The 27,901-nt window shown below is 43.6% G+C and overlaps 1 protein-coding gene and 1 non-coding gene across 3 annotated transcripts in view; one reads left to right on the forward strand and one right to left on the reverse strand.

The window, feature by feature from the left end:
• The window catches only part of Sdk1 (sidekick cell adhesion molecule 1), a 967,445-nt gene that overhangs the window by 321,356 nt on the left and 618,188 nt on the right, over positions 1–27,901 (forward strand). For both annotated transcript variants that reach the window (XM_085837397.1, XM_085837398.1), the window contains exon 2: positions 18,901–19,060. In XM_085837397.1, the coding sequence (XP_085693523.1) occupies positions 18,901–19,060 (160 nt within the window). The remainder of the gene's footprint in view (positions 1–18,900; positions 19,061–27,901) is intronic.
• Positions 2,617–2,723, reverse strand: LOC115031160 (U6 spliceosomal RNA). Its single transcript, XR_003836783.1, has one exon. It is a non-coding gene; the product is annotated as a U6 spliceosomal RNA (small nuclear RNA).

Here is a 27,901-nt window from a genome sequence, read left to right on the forward strand (position 1 = left end):
CATATGTACCTACAGAGTCCATAAGAGAGGGGCAGATCTCCTGAAACTGCAGCTACAGGTGGTTGTGAGCCATCTGTTGTTGAGTGCTAGATACCAAACTCAGGTCCTTTGCAAGAAAGGCAAGCGTCCCTAGCCACTGAGCCATTCCTCCCTCCCATTTGTCTTCCATCTCCACTCCCCTCCCCCACCAGCGTTCTTTTCCTGCCACTCCTAAGACTGTATGCCTGGCTCTACATTCCAGAGCTTTCTTCCCATGCTTGATGTTTTTCTAAAAGTTTTGTAGTTTTGCATTCTCGTCCATGATCCACTTTAAGTTGATATTGCATGTGATATGAAGATTTAGATGGAGTTTTGTTCTTTTGCCTTCTGGGTTTTAAAGTTGATTCAAATGGCTTTCATTTTGGAGGCTGTCCTTCCTCCACTGGGTCTGCTTTTCACCCTTGTCAGAAGTCACTTGGCTGTCTGTCTTGCGTCTGCCCTTTCCTGTGCCCCCCCCAATCTATTTCTTTGACCCCTCTGTCAGTACCAGGCCAGCTTTATTACTGTGGCTGCAGACTAAGCCTTCACATCAAGAAGAGCAATTTTCTCCCATTTTATTCCTTTTCAAAGTCGTCTTAGATAGTCTAGTTCCTTTGCCTTCTGATATAAATTTTAGAGTAACCTTGTGCATATCAATGGGAATTCTTGCTGGTATTTTAACAGAATCCTGTTAACTTTTATGGTGTATTTGTACAAATGTGACAACTTTACTGTGGCTACCCATGAGTGTCTTCCCATGCATTTAGATGTATTTTCAATTTCTTTTGTAAAAGATTGATTTCATTTTTTTTTAAATTTCTGTGCTCTTGTGGGCATGCACACACATGTGCAGGTGCTTGTAGAGGCCAGCAGAGGGCGCCAGATTCCCCCTGGCACTATGGTTACAGGCAGTTGTGAGATGCCCTACATGAGTGCTAGGAACCAAACCCAGTTCCTCTACAAGAACAGCAAGTGCTCTTGACAGCTGAGCCATCTTTCCAGCCTCTTCCCCTCCTTTTTCAATTTCTGAGATCAGAATTTTATAATTTGCAGCAGATCATCATTTTAAAATTAAGTACACCGGTTATTGGTGGAGTTAGCTGAGGTTTCACGTGTCTTATTTTTCTTCAGCATGTCCATTGTTTATATTCGTGGTTATATTCACTGTGCTGATCCCTGTACTACAGTCTCCCATGATCTGTGTGCTACTTCAGGAGGCCTGTGTGTGCTAGCTTCTTCTCAATCTCCTATATAGAAAACCAAGTCATCTATAAATAGGGACACTTGTATTTCTTCCTTCTGAAATATGTCTTCTATTCATGTTTTCTTCCTCCTTCCAGAGGGCAGGCCTTTCTATAATACAATGACCAGTGCTGACATCCTTGAATGATACTAAGGTCAGGGGAAAAGCACTCAGGTTTGAACACTGATTAGATATGGGTTTTACAATGTTCTCCATGAGATTAAGAACATTCCCTTTTGTTCCTGGTTGCTGAAGGTTTGTCTTTTTAAAATCATGAACATTGGATCTTGTCAGTTTCTTTTTGTTTCACTTGACAGATAAATGATGTTTTTTTCCCCCATTTATACAGTAGCTTATACTATTTATGTTGTGTTGAACCAGCCTTGAATACCTGAAATATCTCTATTTTTGTTACATTACTGGGTCCTATTAACTAATATGTTTACCTATTCTTTAATTCACTTTACATCCTGACCACAGCCCCCCCTTTCTTCTCTCTTTCCAGTCCCATCCTTACAAATTCCATCCCCACTGCCACCTCCCCTTCTCCTCAGAGAAAGGGATTCCTCCTTGGGTACCACCCTACTCTGGAACATCTGGCCCCAGCAGGACTAGGCATATTCTCTCCCACTGAGGCCCAAACTGGCATTCCAGGTAGGAGGAAAGGGATCCAATGGCAGGGAACAGAGATGGAGATAGCCCCTTCTCCACTTGTTAGAGGCCCCCAAATAAAGACCAAGCTGCACATTTGCTTCAAATGTGTAGGGGTTCTAGGTCCAGCCACTGCATGTTCCCTGGTTGATGGTCCAGTCTCCGTGAGCCCCCATGGTCCCAGGTTGGCTGACTCTAGGTCTTCTTGTGGTGTCCTTGACCCCTCCAGCTTGCTAACTTCTATCCCCAACTCTTCCATAAGACTCCCCAAGTTCTGCCTCCTGTTTGGCTGTGGGTCCCTGCATCTGCCTCCATCCACTGCTGGATGAAGCCTCTCAGGAGACAGTTAATGCTAGGTTCCTGTCTACATCAGAGTATCATTAATAGTGTCTGGCATTGTCTATTTCACATAGCCTGGGTCTCAAGTTGGGCCAGTCATTGGTAGGCTGTTCCCTCAGTCTCTGCTCCATCTTTATCCCTGCACATCTTGTAGGCAAGACAAATTTTGTGAAGGTTTTGTGGGTGGATTGATGTCTCCCTCCTCAGGAAGTCCTGCCTGGTTACAGGGAGTGGCCACATCAGAGTCTGTACCCCCTCTGTTGGAAATCTCAGCTAGAGTCACCCCCATTAAATTAAAAGTAATCTTAATGTTAAAAATATTTTTATTAATTCTTTGAGAATTTCATGTGTTTTGATCCTATTAACACACTATGGAACACTTCATTTATTTGTGTCTCGTCCTTGTGAAAGATTTATGCTAATCTTTCCTGTATCATCCTAATATTAATACATGTACTGACAAAGCAAGCACAAAATATGACAATTTCAAGAGTTTTATTTATTTTCATATATACATATTCATTCAATTGGGGGTAAGCTCAAGTGTGTCACAGTGTATGTGTAGAGGTCAGAAGACAACCATGAGGGTCAATTGCCACCTTCTGACCCATGCCTCTGGAGGTCCTACTCAGCTCAACAGACTTGGTAGCAAGCACCTTTACCTGCCTAGCCATTGTGCCAGCTCTGAGTTGCTAATTTTTTATTGCGGGTTTTTATATCTAAGTTCATTAACGCTATAGATCTATATTCAATTTCTTAGCGTGCCTTTGTCAGGATTTTAGAGAAGGTGGCGTGGTGCTCTAGAACGGCCTAGGAAACCCATCTTCCTTTCCTCTTTCTGGGCAAGAGCCCTCAGTTAGATGCTAACTCCTAAACAGCCAACTCCTAAAACAGCAGAAATCTCTGAGAAACCCACAGTGCCTTTAGATGTTGTATTCAGAAGTTTTCAAGAAAGGACTTCATTTCTTTGCCCGTTACAGGACTCTCCTGTTACAGGACTGGTCCACTTACCGTGAGTTGTATGTTTATGGTCGTCTAAGACGTCAGCTTTATGAGCTGGAGGTTTTTCTGTTGGATCCTGATGGTCATGGGGTCTTCAGTGACACTGGCTCGGCCCCTTTCTGACTCTCTTGCCTTGTCTCAGCTTTTGATGCAGCCTATTGGTTCAGCTCCCATCTCCCCAGCCCTGTGGTGAGCCAGTGTTTTGGATCTGTTGAATCTTGCTTGGGGTTTATTTTAATCTTTGAGGTAAAGAGTTAAGTTACTGATTTAGTTTTATCCTCCCCATTTTTGTAATGTAAATTTTTCATTCTGTTGATTCTCTGGTCTATGCTAGCCTTAAGTGCAACCTGCATTATCTTTTGATATGTTGCATTTTCATTGAATTCAATATATTTTTATTTCTTTTCAGATAATTTTTACATATTTTTTCAAAAGCATATATTGTTTGGTGTCTTGGTATTTGGTGATTTTCCTGTGGTCTTTTTTATGTTCTTCACTAGTCTGAATTAATTGTAGTCAGAGCATAAATTTATGAGTTCAGATCTTTTCTAGTTTTTTCAGGTTTTTTTTCTTTTCTTTTCAGATGAGGATAGGTGTGTCTTGATAAACTGTCTATAGACACTTGAAAATTTGGAGAAAAAGGAGAAAATATATCTATGTAGTAGATATAGTGACTATTATGCAGTTTATTTTCTCTGTCTTTATTGTCCTCAGAAGGTCTAGTTGAATAAGCCAAACGGGGTTTTAGGCATTCTGTCTTTGAGGAACAAAACAAACCTTTCATAGAATTGTCTGTGCCTTAAGTAAGAATTTTAAGTATTGTTAAAGGGAAATTTTTTGAGAAAAACTCCATCCTCAGGCTTGTGAGAGCAGCTCTGAGCCCTACCTCCCCCATGCAAGGCTTTCCTGTGTTTGCCTGTCACACTGCTCACACCCACTCCTTCCTGGGAAGAACACTGGACACAGTCACTGTTAGCGCTGCGGTTGGAGTGCTGAGTTCTGCTGCCTGTCCTGAGTGGGTGTGTCAGCCACTGATTAATTTCCTTTTCTCTTGCAGAATAATTTTCACTAGGAACAATTATACAAATTGAGCTTAGTTTACTTATCAAGTGATTTAAAACATAACTGTATTTCAAAATAAAATTATATCAGAACTTTTGTTAAGTCTTTAAGGTTTTTTTTGGCTTAAAAAAACAAAAGATATTTTCGATTGCTTAACTATTTATTATTAATTAATTGAGGTAGGTTCTCAGCTCAGACTACTCTCAACTTCTCAGCCCACCTATCCTTTAGTGTCTCAGCATGCTGGGACCGCAGGCTCATCTCATGACAACCTGTTCAAATTGTTTTTAAGGTTATTTAATTTAAATGTTGCTTTTAAGTCAGAGATTTTTCTGTGCACAGCTAATGGTTTGAGATTGTACCATCTCATGTGGGATGTTCTGAGTGTGAACCTGACTGGGTGTTGCCCATCTGACCACAGCATAGGGTGGGCATTCTGGCTTGCCATGCCTGGCTCCCAGCTTGGCTGGTTTCTAGCTTGGCTGGCTCCCAGCTCGGTTGGCTCCATGGGATTCTGCCTCTTCAGTAGTCATGTGCTTTTAAGAAATGACCAGGTTTTGTTTTTGTTTTTGTTTTTGTTTAGTTCCTGTGGCCAGAGACCTTGCTGTTGTCACTGGTCTCATACCTCATGCGCTGAGACTAGACTCAAGCGCTCCTTGATAGCATCTCTCCCTTCTGCTGTTTCCTACCACAGTCTCAGGGTACCACCATCTATCTCTGCATTAACAGGGCATGCATGCTCTTTAGTGGCTCCTAACCTCCATCCACCCTTCCCACCTCATCTCAACAACACAAGTAGGTGCTGAGCGAGCATCAGCTAGGGTGTCAGTTATAAACTCTAGATCCCTGGAAGCCTCTTGTTCTTGGCTTTGTAGCCTGTCTCCTCCCCCAACCACTTGCTCCACCCATCTGCATCCCCCTCCTCCAGAGTGCCCTGCCTCTGCTGATCCAGAGGCTGGCTGTATCAGCTGTCCAGGGCTTTACCCAGATGTCTTCCTCAGGGAAGCCATCTGACCTCCCTTATTTAAAATTGCCACCCCTTTCCTCATATCTCTTCTCCTCTCTTTCTTGCATGCTGTCTTTACAGTAACAGTATATTACATACAGGTTGTTTCTCTTATTCTTTCACATACGTTCACAACAACCTAACGTAAGTTACGGGGTAAATTCTATTGGACCAAACGATTCAAAACCCATGATGCTTGGGCTGGGATGGTTAGTCTGTACAGTGCTAGCTGAGCAAGCTTAAAGGACAAGTAACTGCTGTTGCTACTCGTGTCCCTAATTCTAGGGCTCTCTCTTTAATAAATGATAAAACTTGTTCGTGCAAACGTGGTAGCATTAATATTCTGGGGGGAAATGATGCATAAATCAGTGTGGCTCCCTGCTTCATGCCCATATCAGCTTCCTATTTATCAGCCACATATGAAGTAATTTGTACAAAAGAGTTATGGGCTTCCACCAAACAGACTGTCCTATATATTTCCCTTATTTGTGTACGGTTTATCTCCAGTGCTAAAAGACAAGTTCATGGAGGTGTGAATTTCTATCCTGTTCTGTTTTTAAATTCACATCTGTATTCCCATCTCCTAGGAGTCCTAGTAGGTCTTTAATAAATATTTGTTGAGTGAAAGAATAAATAATCAAATCAATATTTAGGCTTCTCTGGAATTCTGAAGTAATTGAAAATAGGAACACCTGTTTTTCTTTAAATGGAACAACTTCTCTGGCCTAATAGTTATTGACATTAAGGACTGTAGGCTGATTTATGTGTGTTATTTAGAAAGCCAGAAGTAAATGTGTTCTGGATGAAGTTCAAGATTCAGCATTCTGTAGGAAGATGCTGGTTCATTCCACGGAAGCCTGCTCTAATAGACGCTAGCAGGTAGATCTTCTTCCAGGGGTGGTCTTAATGCTTGATGAACCCGGACTGACTTAATCCTGTCATAAGCTGCAGTTCCCAGAGTGTGCTCCTATTACATGCATGGATCAGAGACTCTGGTACAAAGAAGTATGCGTGGTCAGTAACAGAAATAGAGACAGTTTATTAGAAAGAGAAAGGCTTTCTGGAGGGTGGTGGTGGACTGGTGGGCCCAGGGAAAGCTATAGTCCAAACCACTGGGCCAGGAGACGCAGGAGCCTCTTCCGCTGAGCCTTGCATAGGGCACATTGCAGGTGTTGTTGTTTTGCCTGCTCTGTTTACATTTGTAGCCCAGGTTGGGAGGGGTCCCCAGTCTTTCTTTGCCAAGTGGCTTTCCAGATGTTAATCCTGATATGCCTCTCTCCATATCCCTTATCTCCATCTCTCCTGCCACAGTCCAAGGTAGGACTCTGGTGGCCCTGAGAACCCTTGCCAAGGGAAAGTTACAAAGTCAAGTCTTCCCTGGGAACACAGAGAAAGACCTTTTTGCTTTCTGTCCTGCACCGAGGCTTCGCCTGTGAAGCAAAAGAAATCATGATAAAACTTCTGGCAACTGAAGTTAGCTCTAGACAGCCAGCAGAGCCAGATTCCAGTTGGCATACGTTTCTTCCTTTTCAAGCATCTAAGATTTTTTTTAAAAAAAATAGAAGAAGAACCTCGCTCTCTTAAGGGTATCCTTGATGGAGTAGTAAAAAATCATTAATTGCATTAAATTTTGACTCTGATAGATGTCTTTTTAATATCCTTTGTTCAATTGTGAATTACGTATGAAGCCCTTCTGCTGCATGCAAATGTATGAGGGTTGCTTTGAGGTAGAGTCCTTGCGAGCTGTCGGAGCTGGCAGCCAAGCTGGCTGCTCTTTTCTTGGCACGACATTCTCACTTGAAGTTGCAACTGACAGACAGACCATGTTAATTCAGATTTGTGTGTTTGGCACCTCCCCCCCCTTTTTTTTGAAAATGAATAAAATAAGTCCGTTTATTTGGGAGTGGGGAGGTGTCTGACAGTATCTGTGGCTCATGATAAAGACTGAGCTCATAAGTAAAAGATGAGAATTTGTGAAATCTTGCCTGTGCCACTATGAACCTGACATTTCTCATTATTTAAAGACTTGACAAGGTAGGAAGGTATATTAACATGTGGTATTTCTTACATTGTCTAATGATGTGTGTTAACATTTGGAAGACCGAAAAATGCAGTGAACCAACAATGTCGAGAGTGCAGCCAATGAGTCAATGGATGAGCAGGATGAAGGATCCTACTGTAACGGTCTCGGCATCCCCTTGCTAGAGGACAGTCGCACAGGTTTCTGGAAACTGACCCTTGTTCGTTAGGTTTCCTTATCAACAAGAGTGCCCTTACCCAACTACAGATCTTCAGAGAATTTGATTCCCACCCTTCCAGTGAAGCAATGTATTACAAAGCTGAACCGCAGAGGGGGTTTGAGCATCTCATGTCTTTTATTGAGATTTTTCACATTCTTTGTCTGGGGGCAGGTAATATATTTTCTATAAGCTTCTGTGCTCTCCTTCAACAACTGTAGTGCTATACTGTTTTTGAAAACGTGAATAAACATCATGAATGCTCACCATTTCATATTCTAAAATGGTAACTATGCAAGTCAATCACTTACTCAAGGGAGACTTTGAGGTTGCACCATGATTTTCCGTGGAATGTGGAACCACAAGTTTCCCAGCCCCTTGCAAAGTTGGTTTTCTTATTTCATAGACTGGAAACCCTTTTACATAGGAGGGTCAGTGGGCCACCCAAGAGCCCAGAGCTGGGAAATGGAAGAGCTAAGATCTAAGTCACCTTTGCAAAGCCTTGCTGTCGGAAGCCATGGTGTGGGGACACTTCTCTTTGACAGAGTCACAGATGCCCTCTTGCCTCAGCCCCTGCTCTTTCAGTTGCTTTCATACGCTGTTATCCTGGTCTGAGAAAATTGCTACCAGTTAGCTACCTCTTGAGCCCCAGGGTTCGTGTCACTGAGTACATATCATACACTCACAGGCAAACATCTAAGCAGAGAAAGTAAACCATAGCTGGTTTCTTTTCTTGCACCTTTTGGCTTTATATTTAATCAGAGTTGGACCTTTAGGGTTATGTGAAAGGCTCTTTGGAGGAAACATGATATAATATTTAAGAAGAATTCTGGCTATTTCAGATAAGTTTCTTCTTATTTACTATTTGGTTTTGGTCATACTTTCTCACTATAAACCGCAGAAATGACAATTTAGCACACTTCTACTTTGAAGTATAAAATACTGAAGAGCTAGAAGCTTATTTCAGTTTGGAGGAGTGGGGAATTGCTTCTGCCCCACTGTCTCTTCTTGTTATTAATTTATATGCTGAAATAGATTAGCGCAGTGCAGCATGAACGCCGTACATAAATACCCCGTTTATGTTTCCCCATCAGCTTCAGCTGTGGATTAATCTCACCAAAAGCTTGAATGGTTTCTTAGGGGGAAATATTGGAAGGGTTAGGTTCACCCCATGAGTTCCTTAAATATGCCATTAATTCACATTGATTTCAGAGAACAGAGATAATCAGCCTGACTCCCCCACCCCCACCCCCCAGCTGGATGCCTTAGCAAGCTGTTTGTAGTTCTGTTCGCTGGAAATCTCCAGGAGCCTCCCACATTCACCATTTTCACATTCAGATCCAAGTGTCCAGAGGATGTTGTGGTCCAGCCACGAGGGAGTCCTACACTTCTAGACAAACTTCTGAGCACCAGGCTTAATGGAGGCTTGTGGAGAGATCTAGGAAGATTCAGTGTGTGTGTGTGTGTGTGTGTGTGTGTTTGGGGGAGCTGTGTGTATGTACACAGGCATGCACATAGGTACATATGTAGAGGTCAGAGAACATCCTTAACTGTCTTTTCTCAAGAGACCCGCCTTGTTCTTTGAGACAAGGTTTCTCACTATCCTGAAGCTCACCAGTTGGTCTAGGCTGGATGGCCAGCAAGTGCCAGGTATCCTCCTGTCTCTGTGTTCTTGGTGCAGAAATACAAATGCATACTGTCCTGACAGGATCCTTTATATGGGTTCTGGGGAGACGCATGTGAGTCCTCATATTGGCACAGCAGTCAATTTACTGGCTAAGCTACCTCCCCAACCCAAAATTTCTTCAGAAAAAGAGGGAGTCTCAGGCTGGTTCTGGTTTCTGGTGGGGTTTGTCTAATATAACTCCTGAAAATATTACTGGTCCATAATACAGGTTGACTTGCTTCTAGAGTCACCACCTCCAAGACTCTGAAGCACCTCATTGTTAGTGCACTGTTGGCATGCCAGCCCTGGAGCCAGACTGGCTGGGGCTAAATCTAGTGCCTTGCCTTTTTTTTTTTTTCAATATGGCTTTTCAGATGTGAAATTTCATATGGAATTCAGGGCCTTGTACTTGAAGCGATCTCCTGAAGAGCTCTCCCCTCAGCCGCCAATACAAAGGTTGACCTGCAATCTGTCCCTTCTGATTACGCCCCCTCAGAAAGTAGAGGAGGGGCAGAGGCTGGGAAGAAGGTGACCAGTCTAACCTGCCTGGTATTTGGTCTTACGATATGCTCTAGATGCTTAGTGCCTCAGTCCCCTAGTCTCCTGACATTGTCCCAAACCAAAGTTGGCAGTCACTGTTTCCCCTACTAGGCTACTCCTTGTATTCTGGGGTGTCGTCTGGGTCTCTCCAGAGATGTCATGAGGTTCCTGTAAGACTGCACATCTATCATAGATGGACCAGGCACAGCAGCCAGAAAGCTGTCTCTGGGGTCTGCTTCATAGGATCTAGAAGCACTGGTCTGACGATGTCTCGATTTGGGGGAGCTGAGGAGATAGTTCATTCAATCAGGATAATGGTCACTGTACAAGCAAGAAAGTTTGTGTTTGGAGTCTCACCATGCATGTGAAGGATCAGGGACAGGACAGGTGCCTATAATCCTAGCACCGAGTAGGCAGAGACCTGAAGATCTTTGGCTAGCCAGCCAAGTGGAATCTGGGCTCTTGGTACACGAGGAGATGTTGCCCGAAAAAGTTAGATGGGAAATGAGTAAGGAAGGCACCCAGGATGGATGTCTGCCCTCTACATGAATGAAAGTCAAAATAAGTGGATTCTGGGGTCTTGTTGGAGAGCCATTCTAGTGAGAGCTGTAGTTAGTGAGCTCTAGATTCAGTAAGAAAATGGTAAAGTGGAGGAAGATACTTATCCTCTAGCTTCTCTGTGTGTGGATAGGTGTCCAATGCAAGCACTATCACTACCCACAGCATGCATACATACATACATACATACAGAGAGAGAGAGAGCGAGAGAGTCCTGATACACTAGATACAAAATTCTCACTTATCACTAAGGACGATACAGATGAAAGTTCTTTTAAAACCCTTCAAAAGCTGTTGAAAGTCACTGTGTAACTAACTAAGTCAGTAGCAAATACTGCCTTAGAGCCTTCAGCAGGGAGAGCACTGAGACACAGCCCTCTGTGATTGAGTCTACTGGTTCTCCTGCTGTCTGTACCCTCCAGGTACCGGCCTGCCTGGGATGTCAAGGCTTTGGCATGAGAAGGCCCTCAGCTGGGATCCCTGCTGAGCTCAGCATCAACTTTGGACCTTGGCTGTCTCTCCTGGGATGCTCTTGGCTTGTTTGCAAGCCTCATTTTCTAGGCTGAGAGTTCATTGGCTTGGAGCCAGCTACATCCCCAGCTCTTAGTGGCCAGGACACTGGGCCATGCTTGCGAGTGAAAGTGTTTGTAACCTTGTAACCGGAGCAACAGTGAGAAGCCAGGACTCTGGTCTCTGCCTCTGTGCAAGGATCTGCAGAGATGTAGTAACCTTCGGGACCTTCTCATGTTGGCTAGAAACACTCCAGGGTGCTATCAGAGGACATGTGGTGAGAAAGCCTCAACTGGTAGTTGCATCTCGTTGGAAATGCTTATCAGACAGCAGCTTGGAAAACAAACCTTATTTTTCTGTTTCGTAGTCATCAGAATACATTAGTGGTTTATGTTTTACTTGAGGTTTTGTTTGTGTTTTAAGACACAATCTCGGCTGGCATTACAGTCATCATCCACCTGCCTCTGCTTTCTTAGTGATGGGATTACAGATGTGTGACCCCTTGCCCAGCTTGGATGGTTTCTTCTGATGATGCTTGTGTTTGTATGTTCAGTGGTCATCACCTTTGGCCTTAGAACTTCTGAGTCTCACTTAGTTTTTCAAGTGGTAGTGGAAATAAGTCAACTGTCGTAGGCAGAGGTTGGATGACCGATTTTCCAGATCTGGACAATGTAATCATAGAGGCGAGCACATTTGTGTGTCTACTCGCCCCAAATATTTATATGTATTTGTGATCATCTAGGAGCGTGAAGCCTGGGATTAGCTATGATGTAGGATCACTTCTGTTTTTAAAGGCCTTCCTTCCTTCCTTCCTTCCTCTCTCTTTCTTTCTTTTTTTCTCTCTCTCTCTCTCTGTCTTTCTTTCTTTCTTTCTTTCTTTCTTTCTTTCTTTCTTTCTTTCTTTCTTTCTTTCCTTCCTTCCTTCCTTCCTTCCTTCCTTCCTTCCTTCCTCTCTCTCTCTTTCTTTCTTCCTTTCTCGTTTGTCTTCTTGCTTTCTTTCCTTTCCTTTCTCCCTTCCTTCCTTGCTCTCTCTCCCTCCCTTCCTTCCTTCCTTCCCCCCCCTCTTTCTCTCTTTCTTTCTTTCTTTCTTTCTTTCTTTCTTTCTTTCTTTCTTTCTTTCTTTCTTTCCTTCCTTCCTTCCTTCCTTCCTTCCTTCCTTCCTTGCTTGCTTGCTTTAGGTTAATTATATGCATACAATGTATCTGATGCTAGTCACCCCATTTCCTCTCTTGTTGCGCTCAGCTGCCAGATGGATCTTTATGGTGTGATAATGACCTGGTCTGATCCTTGTGCACCACTGCTTCATCTCCCTGTCTCTTCCCCTCCCTGGTTACCTCTACCCACAAAGGCACATGCATGGTGGTCACAGAAAGCACGTCTGAACTGCCTTGTCCTCAGGCATATTGAAGATTTTTGTCCCCAGTCATCAGGATCCATTACGCCAATCACAGTGTGACCTTGCATATCTGTAGACTTAACCACAGTTCAGAATTATTTAGTAATGTGTTTAGATTTTACCTCAGGAACATGTTTGAAATGCATAATTGTTTTCTTATAAAAGATGAAAATTACCATTGTGAGGAAAGTATGTTATTTGGTGAGATTAAACTCCTGGCCTCCCTTGTGTACATAACAAACTTATGGAAGCAGAGTTGGGGAAGGCTGCATCCCCTAGCATCAACCTGAGAGGACCTTCCTCCCACGCTCTCCAGCCTACTTCATAGGTTATACATTAGGCCCCGTGCTTTTGTTTCTCCCTGGAATTTGAAAAAATTAGAATTTTCAGTAAGTAGTAAATCCATAAGCTTGGGGCACAAAAATGTTGGAGTTTGATATAAAGGAGGTTTTGGAAGGAAGATAAGTGGTTGGTTGCCCTGGGGCATTTTGTGACAGAAATGGAGTTCAGTAACAAAAGGTCCTGCTTAGTCTGATTGCCCATTCATGCCTGGATTGAGGTCCTCCCTGCCGGACCCCCACTGACTGATGAGCTGATTACAGGCGCTTCATAAACTTCATCTCACTCTAGCAGAACACATGGGGTTTGTCTGCCTGGGACTTCCCTTGTTTGTGGTAGGGTTGTTTCTTTTGCTAAGCGGAAGTTGACTGTTATCCTTCATTAATTATCTCTTTAAAAAGGAGGAGTGGAGCCAGCGGATGGCTCAGTGTGTAAAGTGCTGGCCGTACACACATAACAACTGGAATATGATCCCCAGTTTCCACGTAAAAGCTGGACATAGTGGTACACTTGTAACCCCGTTGCTCAGGAAAGGGGAGAGAGAAGGGTCCCTGGAGCTCCTTGGCCAGCCAGGCTAGCCTAATCAGCAAAATTCTGCCCTCCTGTCCCAATAAGATGGAAGGTTCATGAAACGGCTCAGTGGGTAAAAAGCACATGTCTTACGAGCCTGATGATCTGTATTTGCCCCCCAGGTCCCTTGAAAAACTTCGAGAAGAGAACTGACTCCGCAGAGCTGTCTTAACTGTCTTGGCACACACCCACACAATAGACACTCACATGCACGTGCACACACACACACACACACACACACACACACAGTGATAATAAATAAGACAAATAATAAGAAACTCTTAGCTGAATTCCCAGCAGCAGTTATGTGACTAGCTGGACATGTGATGGTATTGGTACACAGTGGTTGCTTCCTATCTGTTCTACCCTTAAAGGTTTCTGATATCTTCTACATTTTCTGTAATGGAGTACATAATTAAAACACCCAGGAAGATGCTCTGTCTGTGTGCAGGAAGCTGAGCCATAAGACAAGGCTCGGCCTTGGTTTCTTGTACCTGTCTCCTCCCCATGGCAACAGTTTCTACCCTGTCATATGAGTTGTAGTCCCTTTCTAGATGAGAAGATTATCTTTGCATTGGACAGGTAAAGTTAAATCCATTTGCATTTATCTAAAAACCTTAAAAGTCCATTTGGGGAAGTGACTTGAACGTCATAAAATTATGATGTTGATTTGAGAGAACATCGAGTCTGGTCCTTTCCCTTGAATAGACCTTAAATCTGTGTTATTCAGACAAATGCGATGCTCTGTTTCATCAATGATTTACGTTCTATTTAAAAGTATGTGAAGATGGAAATGCCATGCTTTCCCATGGTTATTCATTGCAGGGACCCAGCAGCTTCCCTGCTGGAATCCACCGGTCCTCATACATTCAACATACTTTCTTGGGGCAGAGTCTTGTGAGCACCTTGTAGGCTATTTACCTTTTTCTTTTCTTGCTCTTATTTTACAGGCATTTTTTTCCCCTGCCCATGTAAACTACAAAGATATCACGTGCTTTTGTGGGAATCTGTGTACCCGCACATAAAGATCTATCAATTCTTAGCTTCTCCTGAGGAGATGACAAACATCTATCTATCATAGATAAGTATGGTGGTTTGGATAGTTATGGCCCCCAACACATTCATGTGTTTGAATGTTTGCCCCATAGGGAGCGGTGCTATTAGTGGGTGTGGTCTTGTTGGAGTGGGTGTGGCCTTGTTGGAGTGGGTGTGGCCTTTTTGGAGGAAGTGTGTCCCTGTGGAGGCGGGCTTTGAGGTCTCCTGTGCTTAAGCTAGGCTAGTGCGACAATCATTTCTGTTGCCTGTGGTCTGCCTGCATGCTGCTGTGCTTCTCTCCATCACAATAGTGGACGAAACCCCTGAACTGTAAACCAGCTCCAAGTAAATGTTTTTCTTTATAACAGTTGTCTCTTCAGAGCAATGAAACCCTAACTCAGACATGGGTGATCACCTCAGAGAAGCTGCATCTGCATGCCTCCTCTTTGTGTGTAGTTCCATTTCAGAATTCTCTTGCATTTCCTACGAGTACTTGCCTCTGTGGGGAGCAATCAGTTAGTATTACCATAGACCCAGATACCTCTGTCTTGGTCCCTTCAACGGGTTGCCATAGCTACAGGGCCACAGTTCTCCAAGATGCTGATGGGGTGAACGTGTTATATACATACTCTCCTTACAAAGTGTCTATGATTTTCTACCCTCGTGTCCTCTTTAATTTCCAAGTCCTACTATGTGCTTTTTTTGTAGGAAAGACTACTGACCATAGCTGGATAAATAAATCTCCATGCAGGCTGGGCTAAAATATTTGTGGTGGTAATTTTAATGTAGACAATTAAAATTCCAGGGCTTTGACAATATATGCTTTCCCTTCTTGTTGAAATGAATGGCCAGCCTCTAGGCTAACTACCATTCTATGGCCATTTGGATCATAAGATATTTGCTTCCCAAGTATATAAAGCTATTCCTTGTGAAGGATTTTCTTACTTGATCTCAGCATCCAGCATAGTAATTTGTTCATAGTGGAGGTGTGTATGGCTGCCCGTGCATTCTATGAAGAATCGAACTGTGGTGTCATTTAAATTCCAAACCATCGTATAATATTTTAAATTGATGATGCTCTGTCAGGTGTAGTCACAAATTCACATTCTTGAGCTTGTATCTTAAAGCTTTTTTCTTTCAAAAAGATGTATTTTTTATGAGGCATGCGTGTAGGACACTGGAACCCTATGAAGTGGCATTTCTTTTTCTATTGTTAAAGAGAGAGCAAATGGCAGGCCATTAATAAAGCCTGCGGCTCAGTGAACCCCAAGGCACAAAGTTATATCTATTGCAATTCGGCTTTATTACACTGTTTGGGTCATAGGAGTGGACGATTTGGGCTGAAGTACATAGCAGAAAGGGAAATTGGACACACAGTTGACAATCAGGACCTGAGGATTTAGTTAAAAAGCAGCTCAGAGCAAAAGCATGTGGGACTCTCCCAATAGGACCTGGATTAGTGGCTCCTGCTGACACTGAGTGGCATATTTCATTACAGCACCTTACTGTTGACTGTTTATATTCCTGCCTGAGATCCAGATCAGACCCACTGAAGAGAAAGTGACAACGTCTTATTCTCTTCCTATTCCCAACGCTGATTGCAGGGTCTACCCCATAGGATAAATGCATATTTGTGTGTTTGTTTATTTGTGGTTATAGGGATTGAAGGCAGAACTGGTGCGTGTGAGGAAAGCACTCTGCCACTGAGCCACACCTCAGCCCCTCACTGGGGGATTCTAGGCAGGGGCTCTGCTACTGAGCCACACCCCTCAGCTCCTCACTGGGGGATTCTAGGCAGGGGCTCTACCACTGAGCCACGCCCCCAACCCCTCCCTGGGGGATGCTAGACAGGGGCTCTACCACTGAGCCACGCCCCCAGCCCCTCCCTGGGGGATTCTAGGCAGGGGCTCTACCACTGAGCCATCCCTAACCCCTTTACTATAGGATTTGCCCTTCACTAGGGAATTGTAGGCAAGCACTGTACCACTGAGCCACATCTCCAGGTGTGTCTATAGACAGACACAGCATTGCTGAACTATATCTCCAATTCACTCAGTGTGTGTTTATTGTAAAGCATGCAGGCCAGAAACCCATTAATTCCTCTATAAGTCCCTTGTCTCTCACTGCCATGACCAGTTTCTCACTAACCTCTCCTTACTGTTCTTTCCATCTCTTCCACCATAACGTGCTGTCCGTGTTGTGCTTAGTCGGTTGGTGTATTTTATTCAACATCTACTTTGTTCTGCATCCTTTTAGGTGCTAGGGATTCAGGAATGTAAGACAGGAGAAATTACAAGGTGTAACCTGTAAATGCTTTCATTTCACTCTGATGTGAGTAAAATGAATATAGTTGCGCTATATCTCCAACCCAAATATGCCCCAGCAAAGAAAACAGGACATAGTTCATATGATTACATGCTGTGCACCTAGATTGGGCAGATCTACCCCTCCCTACACTACCATCTTCCCCATCTATGAGACCCCTTAGAACTTGCTGTTTCTCCAGGCCATGTGCTTCTGCTCCACTTTTCTTCTTCTAACTCTTCCTCTGCATCCTCTCCCTCTTCCATTTTCTCCTCTCCCTCACCTTCTGCTCCACCTTCCCTTTTATCTGCCCAATCATCAGCTCTCCTTTATTTTACAAATTAAGGTGGGAAGCAGGTTTACAGGAAATCACCTGAGTGCTGACTCAGACCTTGTTCACAACCTCTCTCAAGAGAATGGAATTAACATCAAATATAATTAGCCCCAGGGCTATCCACAACAAATATATAGTTTGTAAAGACAGGTCAGCAGGAGGGGTTCTGGGAGTTAACCTGTGTCTTAGGTATGGTTTCTACTGCTGTGATAAAACACCATGACCAAAAGCAACTTGGGGAAGAAAGGTTTTACTCAGCCTACTGGTTCTGACCATAGTCCATTGTCAGGGGATGTACTCAATGCAGGAGGGAACCTGGAGGCAGAAACTAAGGTAGAGGCCATATAGGAACACTGCTCGGTGGCTTGTCCCTCCTGGCTTCCTCAGTCTGCTTTCCTATACAATCCAGGACCACCTGCCTGGAGACAGTACCACCTCCATTGAGCTGGGCCTTCCCACATCAGTTGTTAATCAAGAAAATGCCACACAGGCTTACACACATTCAATCTGATAGAGGTGCTTTCTCAGCTGAAGCTCCTCTTACCAGATAACTCTAGTTCTGTCAAGTTAACAACAGCAACAACCACCACCACCACCACCACCACCACCACCACCACAACCACCACCACAACCACCACAACCACCACCACAACCACCACAACCACCTACCAGGACAGCCTGGAGTGTAGGAAGGCACAGAGCAAAGAGCCTGTGGTAGGAGAGCGCTCTGCTCTGCCCCGTGGAAGTGTGTGTAGATGTCAGCTGTGCAGTGGGCCTTGTGAGATCTTAGCAGAAGAGCCACAAGTCCCTTTCCATTCATTTTACTGATGCGGAAACAAACCTGTGTGTTCTGATCAAGGTCATAGATCTAATTAGTGATGGCACTTGCGCTAGTCACCACATGTGCTGTCTCCATGTTTTAAAAAAGTGTTAGTGCATCTGTGCAAAATCTGTAAGTTACATGAATAATCCTCTGAATTGTCACAAGTGAGCATGCTCATCACATCAGTAGACTTTGGTCTTCCCTAAAGCTTCCCTCTGTCTCCCCTCTGTGCACATGTGCGTGTGAGTGTGTGTGAGTGTGTGTGTGAAATGAACACTAGATTGTGAGCTTGCCATTCCTTTGTTTAATATAGTCCCTTCCTAAAACAAAGCAATCTGCAAGTTATATGAAGAAGTATGGCTTTTATAAACTTGAACTTTCCTTTGAAAGCAGGCTTTTCATTAGTGGCTGGGGGTAGGGAAATGGTTCAGTGATAAAGTGCTCACCACACAGATGTGAAAACTTGAGTTCAGCTCCTCAGGCCCTACATAAACTCTAGGCAGTAGTGACGCCTGCCTTTAGTCCCAGCACACAGTAGATGGAGACAGAAGGTCTCCATAGAGAGAAGGTATTTGCTTAGCAGAGTCACTGAATTCTGCGTTCGTGGAAGTTACCATGCCTCAATGAATAAGGTGGTAAGCCACTGAGGAAGGCATCTGATACCTACCAAGAATGATCAAAGAAGACATCTAATATGTACCTCATACATCTTCATGCATGCACACCCTCACACGTGAAAATAACAAAATAAAAACATAAAAATAAAGACAATGGGGCCAGGAGGTGGTGTCATACACCTTTAATCCCAGCACTCAAAGGGTAGAGGCAGGTAGGTCTCTGTGAGTCTGAGGGCAGCCTAGTCTACAGAGTGAGTTCCAGGACATCCAGGGCTGTTACACAGGAAACCTTGTCACAACAAACAAGCAAAACAATGAAATCAGTGTCTTGCATGATCCAGAACATTCTGCTGTATCCCTTTAATAGTCTGGTATTAGTTCTAAATAGGAAGGACCCACGTGAACATATCTGGTGCTTCCTGGACCTTTCGGTATTTTGGAGACTCTCATAGGCTGTTGCTTTTTCCTGGTGTATCAGGCATTATTTGCTACTTCACTGGGCTGCATAGCCTTCATGTCTGCTGTTGAAAATCAGACCAGTTCATGTAATTGATTAATTGTTTAGATGGATTTATTGATTGAATTGAGTTATTTTCATCTCAGCGTCATTAAAGGTTCTTTGTTCTTTCTGTTTTCTTTCAATATCTCAGATGACGTTGCACCCTATTTCAAAACGGAGCCGGGCCTGCCACAGATCCACCTGGAAGGGAACCGCCTGGTGCTCACCTGCCTTGCTGAAGGGAGCTGGCCTCTGGAATTCAAGTGGATACGGAACGACAGTGAGCTCACCACCTACAGCAGCGAATATAAGTAATTGATGGCTTGAAAATAAGATTGCGAGGTTATAGCTGAACCCCTGGCCTTGTGGGACCTGGTGACACAAGCTGGTGGTGCTGGGTCAAGTCCCCGTGCCCTGAGGGTGAGAGGCGAGGTGTGTGGTTAGAAGGGGGCTTGTTCAGGAAGGCCTTTTCACCTTGGAGTCCACCACTCTGCTTGCTAGAGAACGGGCACCGTCTGGTGAAACATACGCACGGATAGGAATCCATGCAACATTTTAATTGGACGAATTTGCTACTTTTAGTGACAACCTCACCTACAAGTTTTGTTTGTACCTAACTAGTCCACACATTTCGCGTAGGTGTGTAGATTAGGGGCCTCCAGGAGTCATGCTGTTAAAATCCTCTTTAGCTGCCTTTTCCAACTTTTCTGGGAGAGTCGGGTGAGCAGGGCTTCATTATTCAGCAAGAAACCCAGTGATTAAAGAGAACCTACTATGCGCTGGCCATTACACCAGGTACAGGCGTATGATGAGAAATTTGGTGAGCTCTGAGCCCAGTGTGCGGAGGGTACAGCTGGAGTCCAAGCTAAGTTTAAGCTGTAGCTATACCCAGAAAGCAGCCCTAGCTCTGCCTTTCTGCCTCTGATCTTTGTATTTAAAAAAGAAAGTTAAAACGTCTTAGATTATTTAAGTTAATGAACAAGTGGAAATCGTGGCATTTTCATATATACATGTTATTCTAGCTAACTGCTTTCCTGTCTGTCTGTCTGTCTGGTTCCCTTTGTGCCCACAGAGTTTTGTCTTGCTCTTTTATGTAACCTCCTCCCCCCCCCCCAGTGATTCTCTTCCTAGTTTTGTGACCTATACAGAGATAGACCATCTGCATGCACGCACACACACACACACACACACACAAGCGCATGCACACACACACATGCTTACCCTTAAGCCTAAGTTTTACATATGAGAGAAAAATACATACTTGTCTTCTTTAGTCTGGCTTATTTTGCTTGATTGACTCAGTGATTTCGAGTTATATCTATTTTGTGCAAATGCCAAAATGTCCTTTTTTCCTTGTGTTTGAAAACCTTCCATCGAGTCAGAGTGCCATGTCCACGTTAGCTGCTCATCTGTTGTCAGACATCTTAATTGGTCTGTTTTCATGGCTCCCGTGAGTGGTGTAGCAAGCATGGGTGTGCAGGCATCTCTGTGGGATGTTAACTTAGAGGTTTCCAGTACCAATTAAGAGTGGTCTCCCTGGGTCCTGCATTGATCTGCTTTTAGCCTTTTGAGAACGCTTGAGGGTGACTTTGCATTGTGTGGAGTGGTGCTGCATTCCCCTGCCGGCAGAACAGCTTCCTCTTCCTGTACACCCCAACTAGACTTTGCTGTTGGCTTGTGTTTGTTTCTTCCTTCTTTCCTGCTCATGGCCACTCTGACTGGGGCGAGGGGAATCTCCCTGAAGCTTTTATTTGCATTTCCCTAAAGGCCGGAGATGATAAATACTTTTCAAGCGTTTATCGGCCGTTTGTATTTCTTCTTTTGAGAACTGTCTAGTCAGCTCACCATCCCACTTATTGATTGGGTGCTTTTTAATGTTTAATGTTTGCAGTTTTTATATGCCTTGATATTAATTCCCCATGTGCTGTGTAGTTGGCAAAGAGCCTTTTCCTGTTCTGTAGGCCATCTCTTCATGCCGGTGAATGTTTCCTTTGCTGAGCAGAAGTTTCTTAATTGCATGTAATCCCTCATGCCAGCTCCTGGAATTATTTCCTGTGCTCCTGAGTCTTGTTCGCAAAGTCCTTGCTGGTGCCCATACCTGGAAGTGTTTGCTCTGTAACTTTGCCAGCAGTTCCAGACGCTTGGTCTTGCATAAAAGTCTTTGATCTATTTTTAATACCTTGATTGTGTGTGTGTGTTTGTGTGTGTGCGGGCGTGCATCTGTGTGCGAAGTGAGAGATATGCATCTACTTCTAATTTCCCTAGCACCATGCTGTTGTTTTTCAAATGTATGGTTTGTATATCTTTGTTAAAAACTTAGGTTTGGTTTCTGTGTTCTTCTGTTGATCTGTGTACCTGCTCTGTGCCATAACCCTGTTATCTTCGTTGCTGTGGCTCTTCAGTGTCATTTGACAATGACTTTGTGTTCTTGAGTCATTTGTGTGTCAGTGCACGTTTTGGGATCTGTTTTTCTTCTGGGTCTGTGAAGACATCATTGGGAATTTGATGGGAATCGTGCAGACTCTGTGACTGTCTTCATGTGACAGCCGTGCTCCCAATACTGACTCTTCCCATCCATGAACATGAGAGGTCTTTCTGATCCTAATGTCATCTTCAATTTATTTCTTCCGTGTTTTAAATTCCCATTGTACAGACCTTTCACCTACTTGCTTATATTTACTGATAGATTTTTTTTTAAATCTATTATAAATAGATTTTTTTCTCTGCCTGCCTTTTTTGGGGGGGTAAGTTTGCAATTGATATATTAAAAAGCTACTGATTTCTGTATGTCCGTCTTTTATCCTGCTACTTAGCTGGAAGTGTATGCCTCTGAGAGTTTTCTGGTAGTCTTTCAGGTCTTATACTGTAGAATCAAATCATCTGCAAATGGAATGATTCAGTTTCTTGATTTCCTATGTGTATCCCTGTTTATCCTTCCCTTGGCTTATTGTTGAGCTAAGCCTTAAGCTCTCTATTAAGTGAGCACCTGTCTCACCCCTGACTCAGGAGGAAATGCTTGCAGTTTTCTGCTCTTTACTGTAGTATTGCCTGTTGGTTTGCCATGTGTGGCCTTTTAGTATGGTGAGGCGTTTTCCTTCTATTTCTCATTTCTTCAGGGTTTGTTTTTCGTTGATTTGTTTTGTTTTGTTTTTAAGACAGACAGATGTTGAACTTTGTCAAAAGCCTTTTCTGCAGGTATGGAGATGATCATACACTTTGTCCTTAACTCTACTCATTTGCCTGTGTTGGAGTGGAACCAACTTGGTGTGGTGTATGGTGTTAGTGTGTTCCTGAATTTGGTCTGCAAGAATTTTATTGGAAACTTTTGCATCTGTGTTCATTTTAGAAATTGGCCAATGGTGTCTGTCTGTCTGTCTGTCTCTCTGGTTTGATTTTCAGGGCAGTTTGGCTTCATTAAACAACCTCATTGATAGTGGCTTTTTTTTTTTAACTCCTTACTGTGTTATGCAACAGTTTGTGGATCACTCATATTAGCTTGTCTTTGAAGATTTGGCAAAATTTGGTAGTGATTCTTTCTGGACCCTTTGCTGGGAAACATTTTAATACTGGTGCAAATTTTTCAGGGTTTTGGATTTGGCATAAAAGTGTTCATAGTATTTCCTACAGTCCTCTAGATTTCAGTCTCATCTGAAGTGTCTCTCCCCTTACTTCTCTAGATTTAGTATATTGGGTTTCTTTCTTTCTTTCTTTCTTTCTTTCTTTCTTTCTTTCTTTCTTTCTTTCTTTCTCTCTCTCTCTCTTTCTTTCTTTCTCTCTCTTCTCTCTCTCTCTGTCTCTTTCTTTCTTTCTCTCTCTTCTCTCTCTCTGTCTCTTTCTCTCTCTCTCTTTCTTTCTTTCTCTCTCTTCTCTCTCTCTGTCTCTTTCTCTCTCTCTCTCTCTCTCTCTCTTTCTTTCTCTCTCTCTCTCTCTCTCTCTCTCTCTCATGTTTGGCTAGGGATTAGTCTTATTTGTGTTATTGAAGATCCAATTCAGATTGATGCTATCTATTAAGGTTTTAGTCGCCATTGCGGACATTTCTGCTGTCTTCTGCTTTGTGTTGGCTTGCTCCTGGTTTTCTAAGACCTAGAGGTACATCATTAGGTTATTTATCCTGTTTCAATTTTTGGTTTTTGGTTTTGTTTTTCTAATCTGAACACTCATAGCTAGAGATTTCTTCTTAGAACTGCCTCAGTGGTAGTCAACGGTTCTGGTAAGTTGTACTTAATCAGTTGTATTTTTTATCTGATTTGGGGACCTGTCATTTCCCTGATAATTTTTGTTAGTGACCTTCTGGTCATGCGAGGGGGTATTACTTAGTCTACATCTATTTGTGTAGATTCTGTGGTTTCTCTTGCTGCAATGATTTCTACCTTTACTCTATTATGATCTGATAAGATTTTAAAATTCAGTTGTTTTGTATTTGCTAAGTCTAGATTTGGGCTGGGAAGGCCTTAGAGAAGATTTCATGATTGCTGAAGAATATGTATTCTGTTCATGTTGAACAAAATATTCTGTATATGTCTGTTAAGTCTTTTTGACCTATGGTGTAATTTAACTAAGAGGTTTCTTTGCTGAGCTTATCTGGATGACCTGTCTAACAGAGGAGTAAGTTACTGACATCACCAGTTGCTTCTGCAAGAGGATGTCTCTGACCTCTTCTGGCCATTAATATTTGTTTTATGAAACTGGGAGCCCCAGATTTAGTGTGAGTACACTGACGATTGTTGCATCCTCTTGCTGAATTGTGACCTTCACTAATGTGTTGTGGCCTTCTGTCTTTATGTGTATGTACATGTATGTGTGACTATGTATATAACTGTGTATATGGTATATGTGTTTGTACACATGGGTAAAGATGCGAGTGCCTATGTGTATTCAAGTAGGAGCCAGAGGAGGTATCATTCTCTACTGTGTTTCTGTAAGAAGGGGCCCCCAAGTAAACCAGCAAACCCTAGCAAACTTCCAGTGTCCATTTCCCCAACAGCACTGCAGTTACAGGCGGTTGCATGCAGCTATGCTTAGCCATTTACTTGGGTGTTGGCGATCAGAGTTGGGTCGGTGTTGTTTGCCTAGCTCAGCCCTGAACCTTCTCCCCAGCCCTTTATGTGTTTTGACTAGCTTCTGCTTGCAGTCGACTTTATCAATGCTGGAACAGACATGCTGTGTGGCCTTTGTCCCCTGTTAGTTTGATACATTGCCTCAGTCCTTGTCTTTTGTTCTTTGGGTATCCTTACTAATAGTTATGTTTCCTGGAAACAACAGACAATTTGATGTAAATTAGAATTTTTTCACTTGAATTTTTATTCTATATGTATTAGTATTTTGTTACATGGATGGATGTCTGTGCACTGCACACATGCCCAGTACCTGTGGTTACCAGAAGAGGGCATCAGATACTCTGGTACTGGAGTTACAGACAGTTGGGAGCCACCATGTGGGTGCTGGCAATCTAACCGTGTCCTCTGGAAGAGCAGTCAGTACCATATCCCCAGCCTAGGGATCGATTTATTTTTTAAAAAGATATATTTACTTATTGTGTGTGGATGCCTTGCCTGCATACGGGCCTAGTGACTAAAAGGTCAGAAGAGAGTGTTGAATCTCTTGGAACTGGAATCAGGATATTTATGAGCCACCTTGTGGGTACCGGGAGTCAAACACGGGTCCTGTACAAGAGCAGCAAGTCAACAAGTGCTCTTAACCATTGAACCATCTTATCTGCCCCTGGGTCGGATTTTTTTAATGCAGTCAGCCAATCTCCCCCACTGCCCCCCCCCCCCGCCTCTGAGTCAAGTCCATTTATATTTAAGAACATAACTGAGAGATGTTCACTAATTCTGATAATGTTGTTGTTGTTGTTCTCCAGTTGGATAGATTATTGCTTATTCTCTTTTGGTCCCTAGATATCAGGGCTTGCTTGCTTCCTCTTTGGACGTGATGGATTCCTGCCTTTGTAGCTCAGGTTCTTGCTAATAGCACCTGGGAGTACCTGTGGCTTGGCTTCTGTAGTCACCGTTCCCTAAGGACTGCCATGCTGGGTGTTGTGCTTTTGAACATGATAGGGTTCAAAAGTCAGCAAGTCAACAAAGTTCATGAGGCCCCAAAGAAATCGAAATCCTCCTGCTTTCATGACTTAAGAAGGAATTGACTACAGAGAGTGTCAGCCCAACCAGCTCCCCCTCGTCTATGTCACAAGTTCTAATATGTGATACGTAGCCCGTGTTCAGCTTGCCTCAATTGTCTGTCTGTCTGCTGTCTGTCTGAATATTTCTTTCTCTCTTTTTTTCTCTTTCTCCTCTTTTTCTCTTCTCTTCTCTTCTCTTCTCTTCTCTTCTCTTCTCTTCTCTCTCTCTCTCTTTCTCTCACTGTGTGTGTGTACATGTATGTGTGTATGTGTGTGTGTGCATGTGTGTGTGTTGGGTGTGTTCCACTTCCACATGTGTGGTTATAAGCTTTCCTATAAAGCCCCTGCTTTCTGTTCATGGCAGCCCATTGAAAGCCAGCTGCCTTGGTCTCCAGGCCAAGCCTAAGGAGCGGCTGCACCTTACCAGTTCTCATTCCCTCTGTGCATCTGGCTCCTCTCTTCCTTACCACCCTATGCCTGTTCCTGCCATGTGCTTACCCTTTAACAAGTAGGGCTTTGGACTTTCTGTAATATAGTTGTACCCCTAGTTACCTTCTTTGTGGGGATCCATTCATCACAGCAATCTAGAGCACACAGCAATACAACATTTCTAGGTTGCAACCCCAGCTCCAGCTCCTGTATGATTCTCTGACCTTGAGCAGGTTGGCTGTATACCCTGCTGGAAAGATTTACAAGAACTGCCTGGGTTCATTATTTTTCCGGTTGCAAGAAAACAACTTCAGGGAAATGAGGGCTTACTTTGGTCCTCAGTTTGAGAGCATAGCCCACCTTGGAGGTGCAGATGTGTGTTCTCAATGAGGAAGCAGAGACAATGACCACTAGGGCTCTGCCTACTCTCTTCTTTTTATTCAGCCCAGGAGCCCAGCCAATGGAATGGGGCTACCCACAGTCAGTGTGGGTTTTCCCACTTCATGAACCCAACTAGAATCTCCCCCCCAGACATACTGAGAGGTGCATCTCTGGTGTGATTCCTGACCCTGTCAAGTTTACAGCCATTAGGAACCATCACAGGACCAATCATATCTCATGAGTGGTATAGAAACATTGACTCTACTGTGTAAAATACCCCATTCCCTGACCTACATTTGCCCATCCAGTAATTCCTGGTGGCATTCCTCTGTGTTATTGTGATGTTATGGGGGTTGGCTTACTGGTGTAAAACTAAAAAAACAAAACAAAACAAAAACAAAAAAACAACCAAACAAACAAAAACAACCCAAAAACCAAAAATCTAAAAACAAACAAAACACAAGAAACAGACCGAGAACTTAGAAATAAGAACTGTCGGTGAGTGATGAGCTTGGACAGACATGGCTTGAGCTCCGGTAACTTCAGGTCCCCATCTTGCTTGCTTGGTGTTGTTGGAGAAGTTAACTATTTTGACCTAGTCGTCTCATCCGTAAAATGGTATAATAAATCCCATGCCAGTGGGAGCTAATAAAAACCATATCACATATCCAAAGTGTTCCAGAAAGTAAGCAGCGATGCCCCCAATGGTTTGCTCCTTATGTGGAGAAGATCAGGAGGGTGGATGATCTATGGCAGGAGGCCTTCAAAACTGGGTACCTGTTGTGGCTACCTAGAAAGGAGCTGCCCAGGCTTCACTTTGTGTCTGGGCACCATGATGATCTCTTCTCCCCTGCCTGATCAGTGATCTCTTCCTCCTCACAGAAGGAAGATTCATAGCTCCCTTTAGAGCAGTGGTTCTCAACCTGTGACTCCTTTGGGAGTCACGTATCAGATATCCTTCATATGAGATCTTAGCATTGCAACTCATATCAGTAACAAAACCACAGTTATGAAAAAGCAGCAAAATAATTTTATGGTTGGGGGGGGTCACTGTGATATGAGGAACTGGATTAAAGGGGCACAGCAGTAAGAAGGGCAAGAACCACTGCTTGAGAGTCTTCTGTGAGTCTCCACCTTGGGGAGAGGGGAAAAGGTAGATGTTAAACCTGAGTGAGATGGGCAGTATATCATTATGAGCATCCTGTTCGAGACGGTTGTATAGTAGTGCGTGTGTGTGTGTGTGTGTGTGTGTGTGTATGATTGTCTATGCACATGGACAACCTCAGCTGTCCTCCCAAGACACTCTCCCACTTTACATCCTTTCCTTCCCTTCCCTCCCCTACCCTCGCCTCCCCTTCCCTTTCCTTCCCTCAAGGTCTCTCACTGGGATGTGGAATTTACCATCAGGCTAGGCAGGGTGGCTGGCAGGGCCTTCAGTTATACCTATCTATACCTCCCCAGTGCTCAGATTACAAGCGTGTACCACCACATCTTCTAGCAGGACACCAATGCCAATCTGCTGGATTTTTGACATGAGCTCTGAGGGTTGAACTCAGGTCATGCCAAGTCACTGTGCCAACTGAGCCATCTCCCCTGCTTTGTACTCTCAAAGCCCAAGTGTACCCAGGCCATTTTTCTACATGCAACCTCTTAAACGTCAATGTTAACCTAAACGTCTGTGGAAAGGTGCATTGTTTGGGTTTTATTTCGTTCTTCATTGCTCTTTTCAGTAGTGAGATTTACCTATCCGTTTGAAATATGTGGTGATAATCCGCAAGAAGACAAAACAGTGGTGGTTGTATTGAAGCAAGACCAAAGTAGCGGCTCATTATACATGGACCATTAAAATAAGGCAGCCGCCTGGCTACCGTCTCTGGGCGCACAATGAGGAGACACGCATTCTTCTGGAGCAGCCATGGCTCGCGGTGGAAGTGATGAATTGCATTCTGTTCAACGAGGTCTTCAGATTCTGAGATGAGTTATCAAGAATCCATTGTATTTTGTCATCAATTTGCCCAGATGTAAAAGCTGCTTAAAAATCGCATACTATTTTTTTTTTCAAATTACTCTTTCATCTGCCTCCTCCCCAGAACACCTTCAGCTATCTTGTGTTAACCTTCATGAGACCTTTGTAAGTCTCAAATTGAAAAACAAGGATGAAATGATAACTGCCTTGCCTGAGAGTGAGCACCAATTTCTTCCTCCCCTGGTGTCAGTCAGG

This window comes from Mus caroli, unplaced genomic scaffold (genome assembly GCF_978045245.1).
Source record: "Mus caroli unplaced genomic scaffold, Mus_caroli_1 scaffold_4, whole genome shotgun sequence".
NCBI classification, from domain to species: domain Eukaryota; kingdom Metazoa; phylum Chordata; class Mammalia; order Rodentia; family Muridae; genus Mus; species Mus caroli.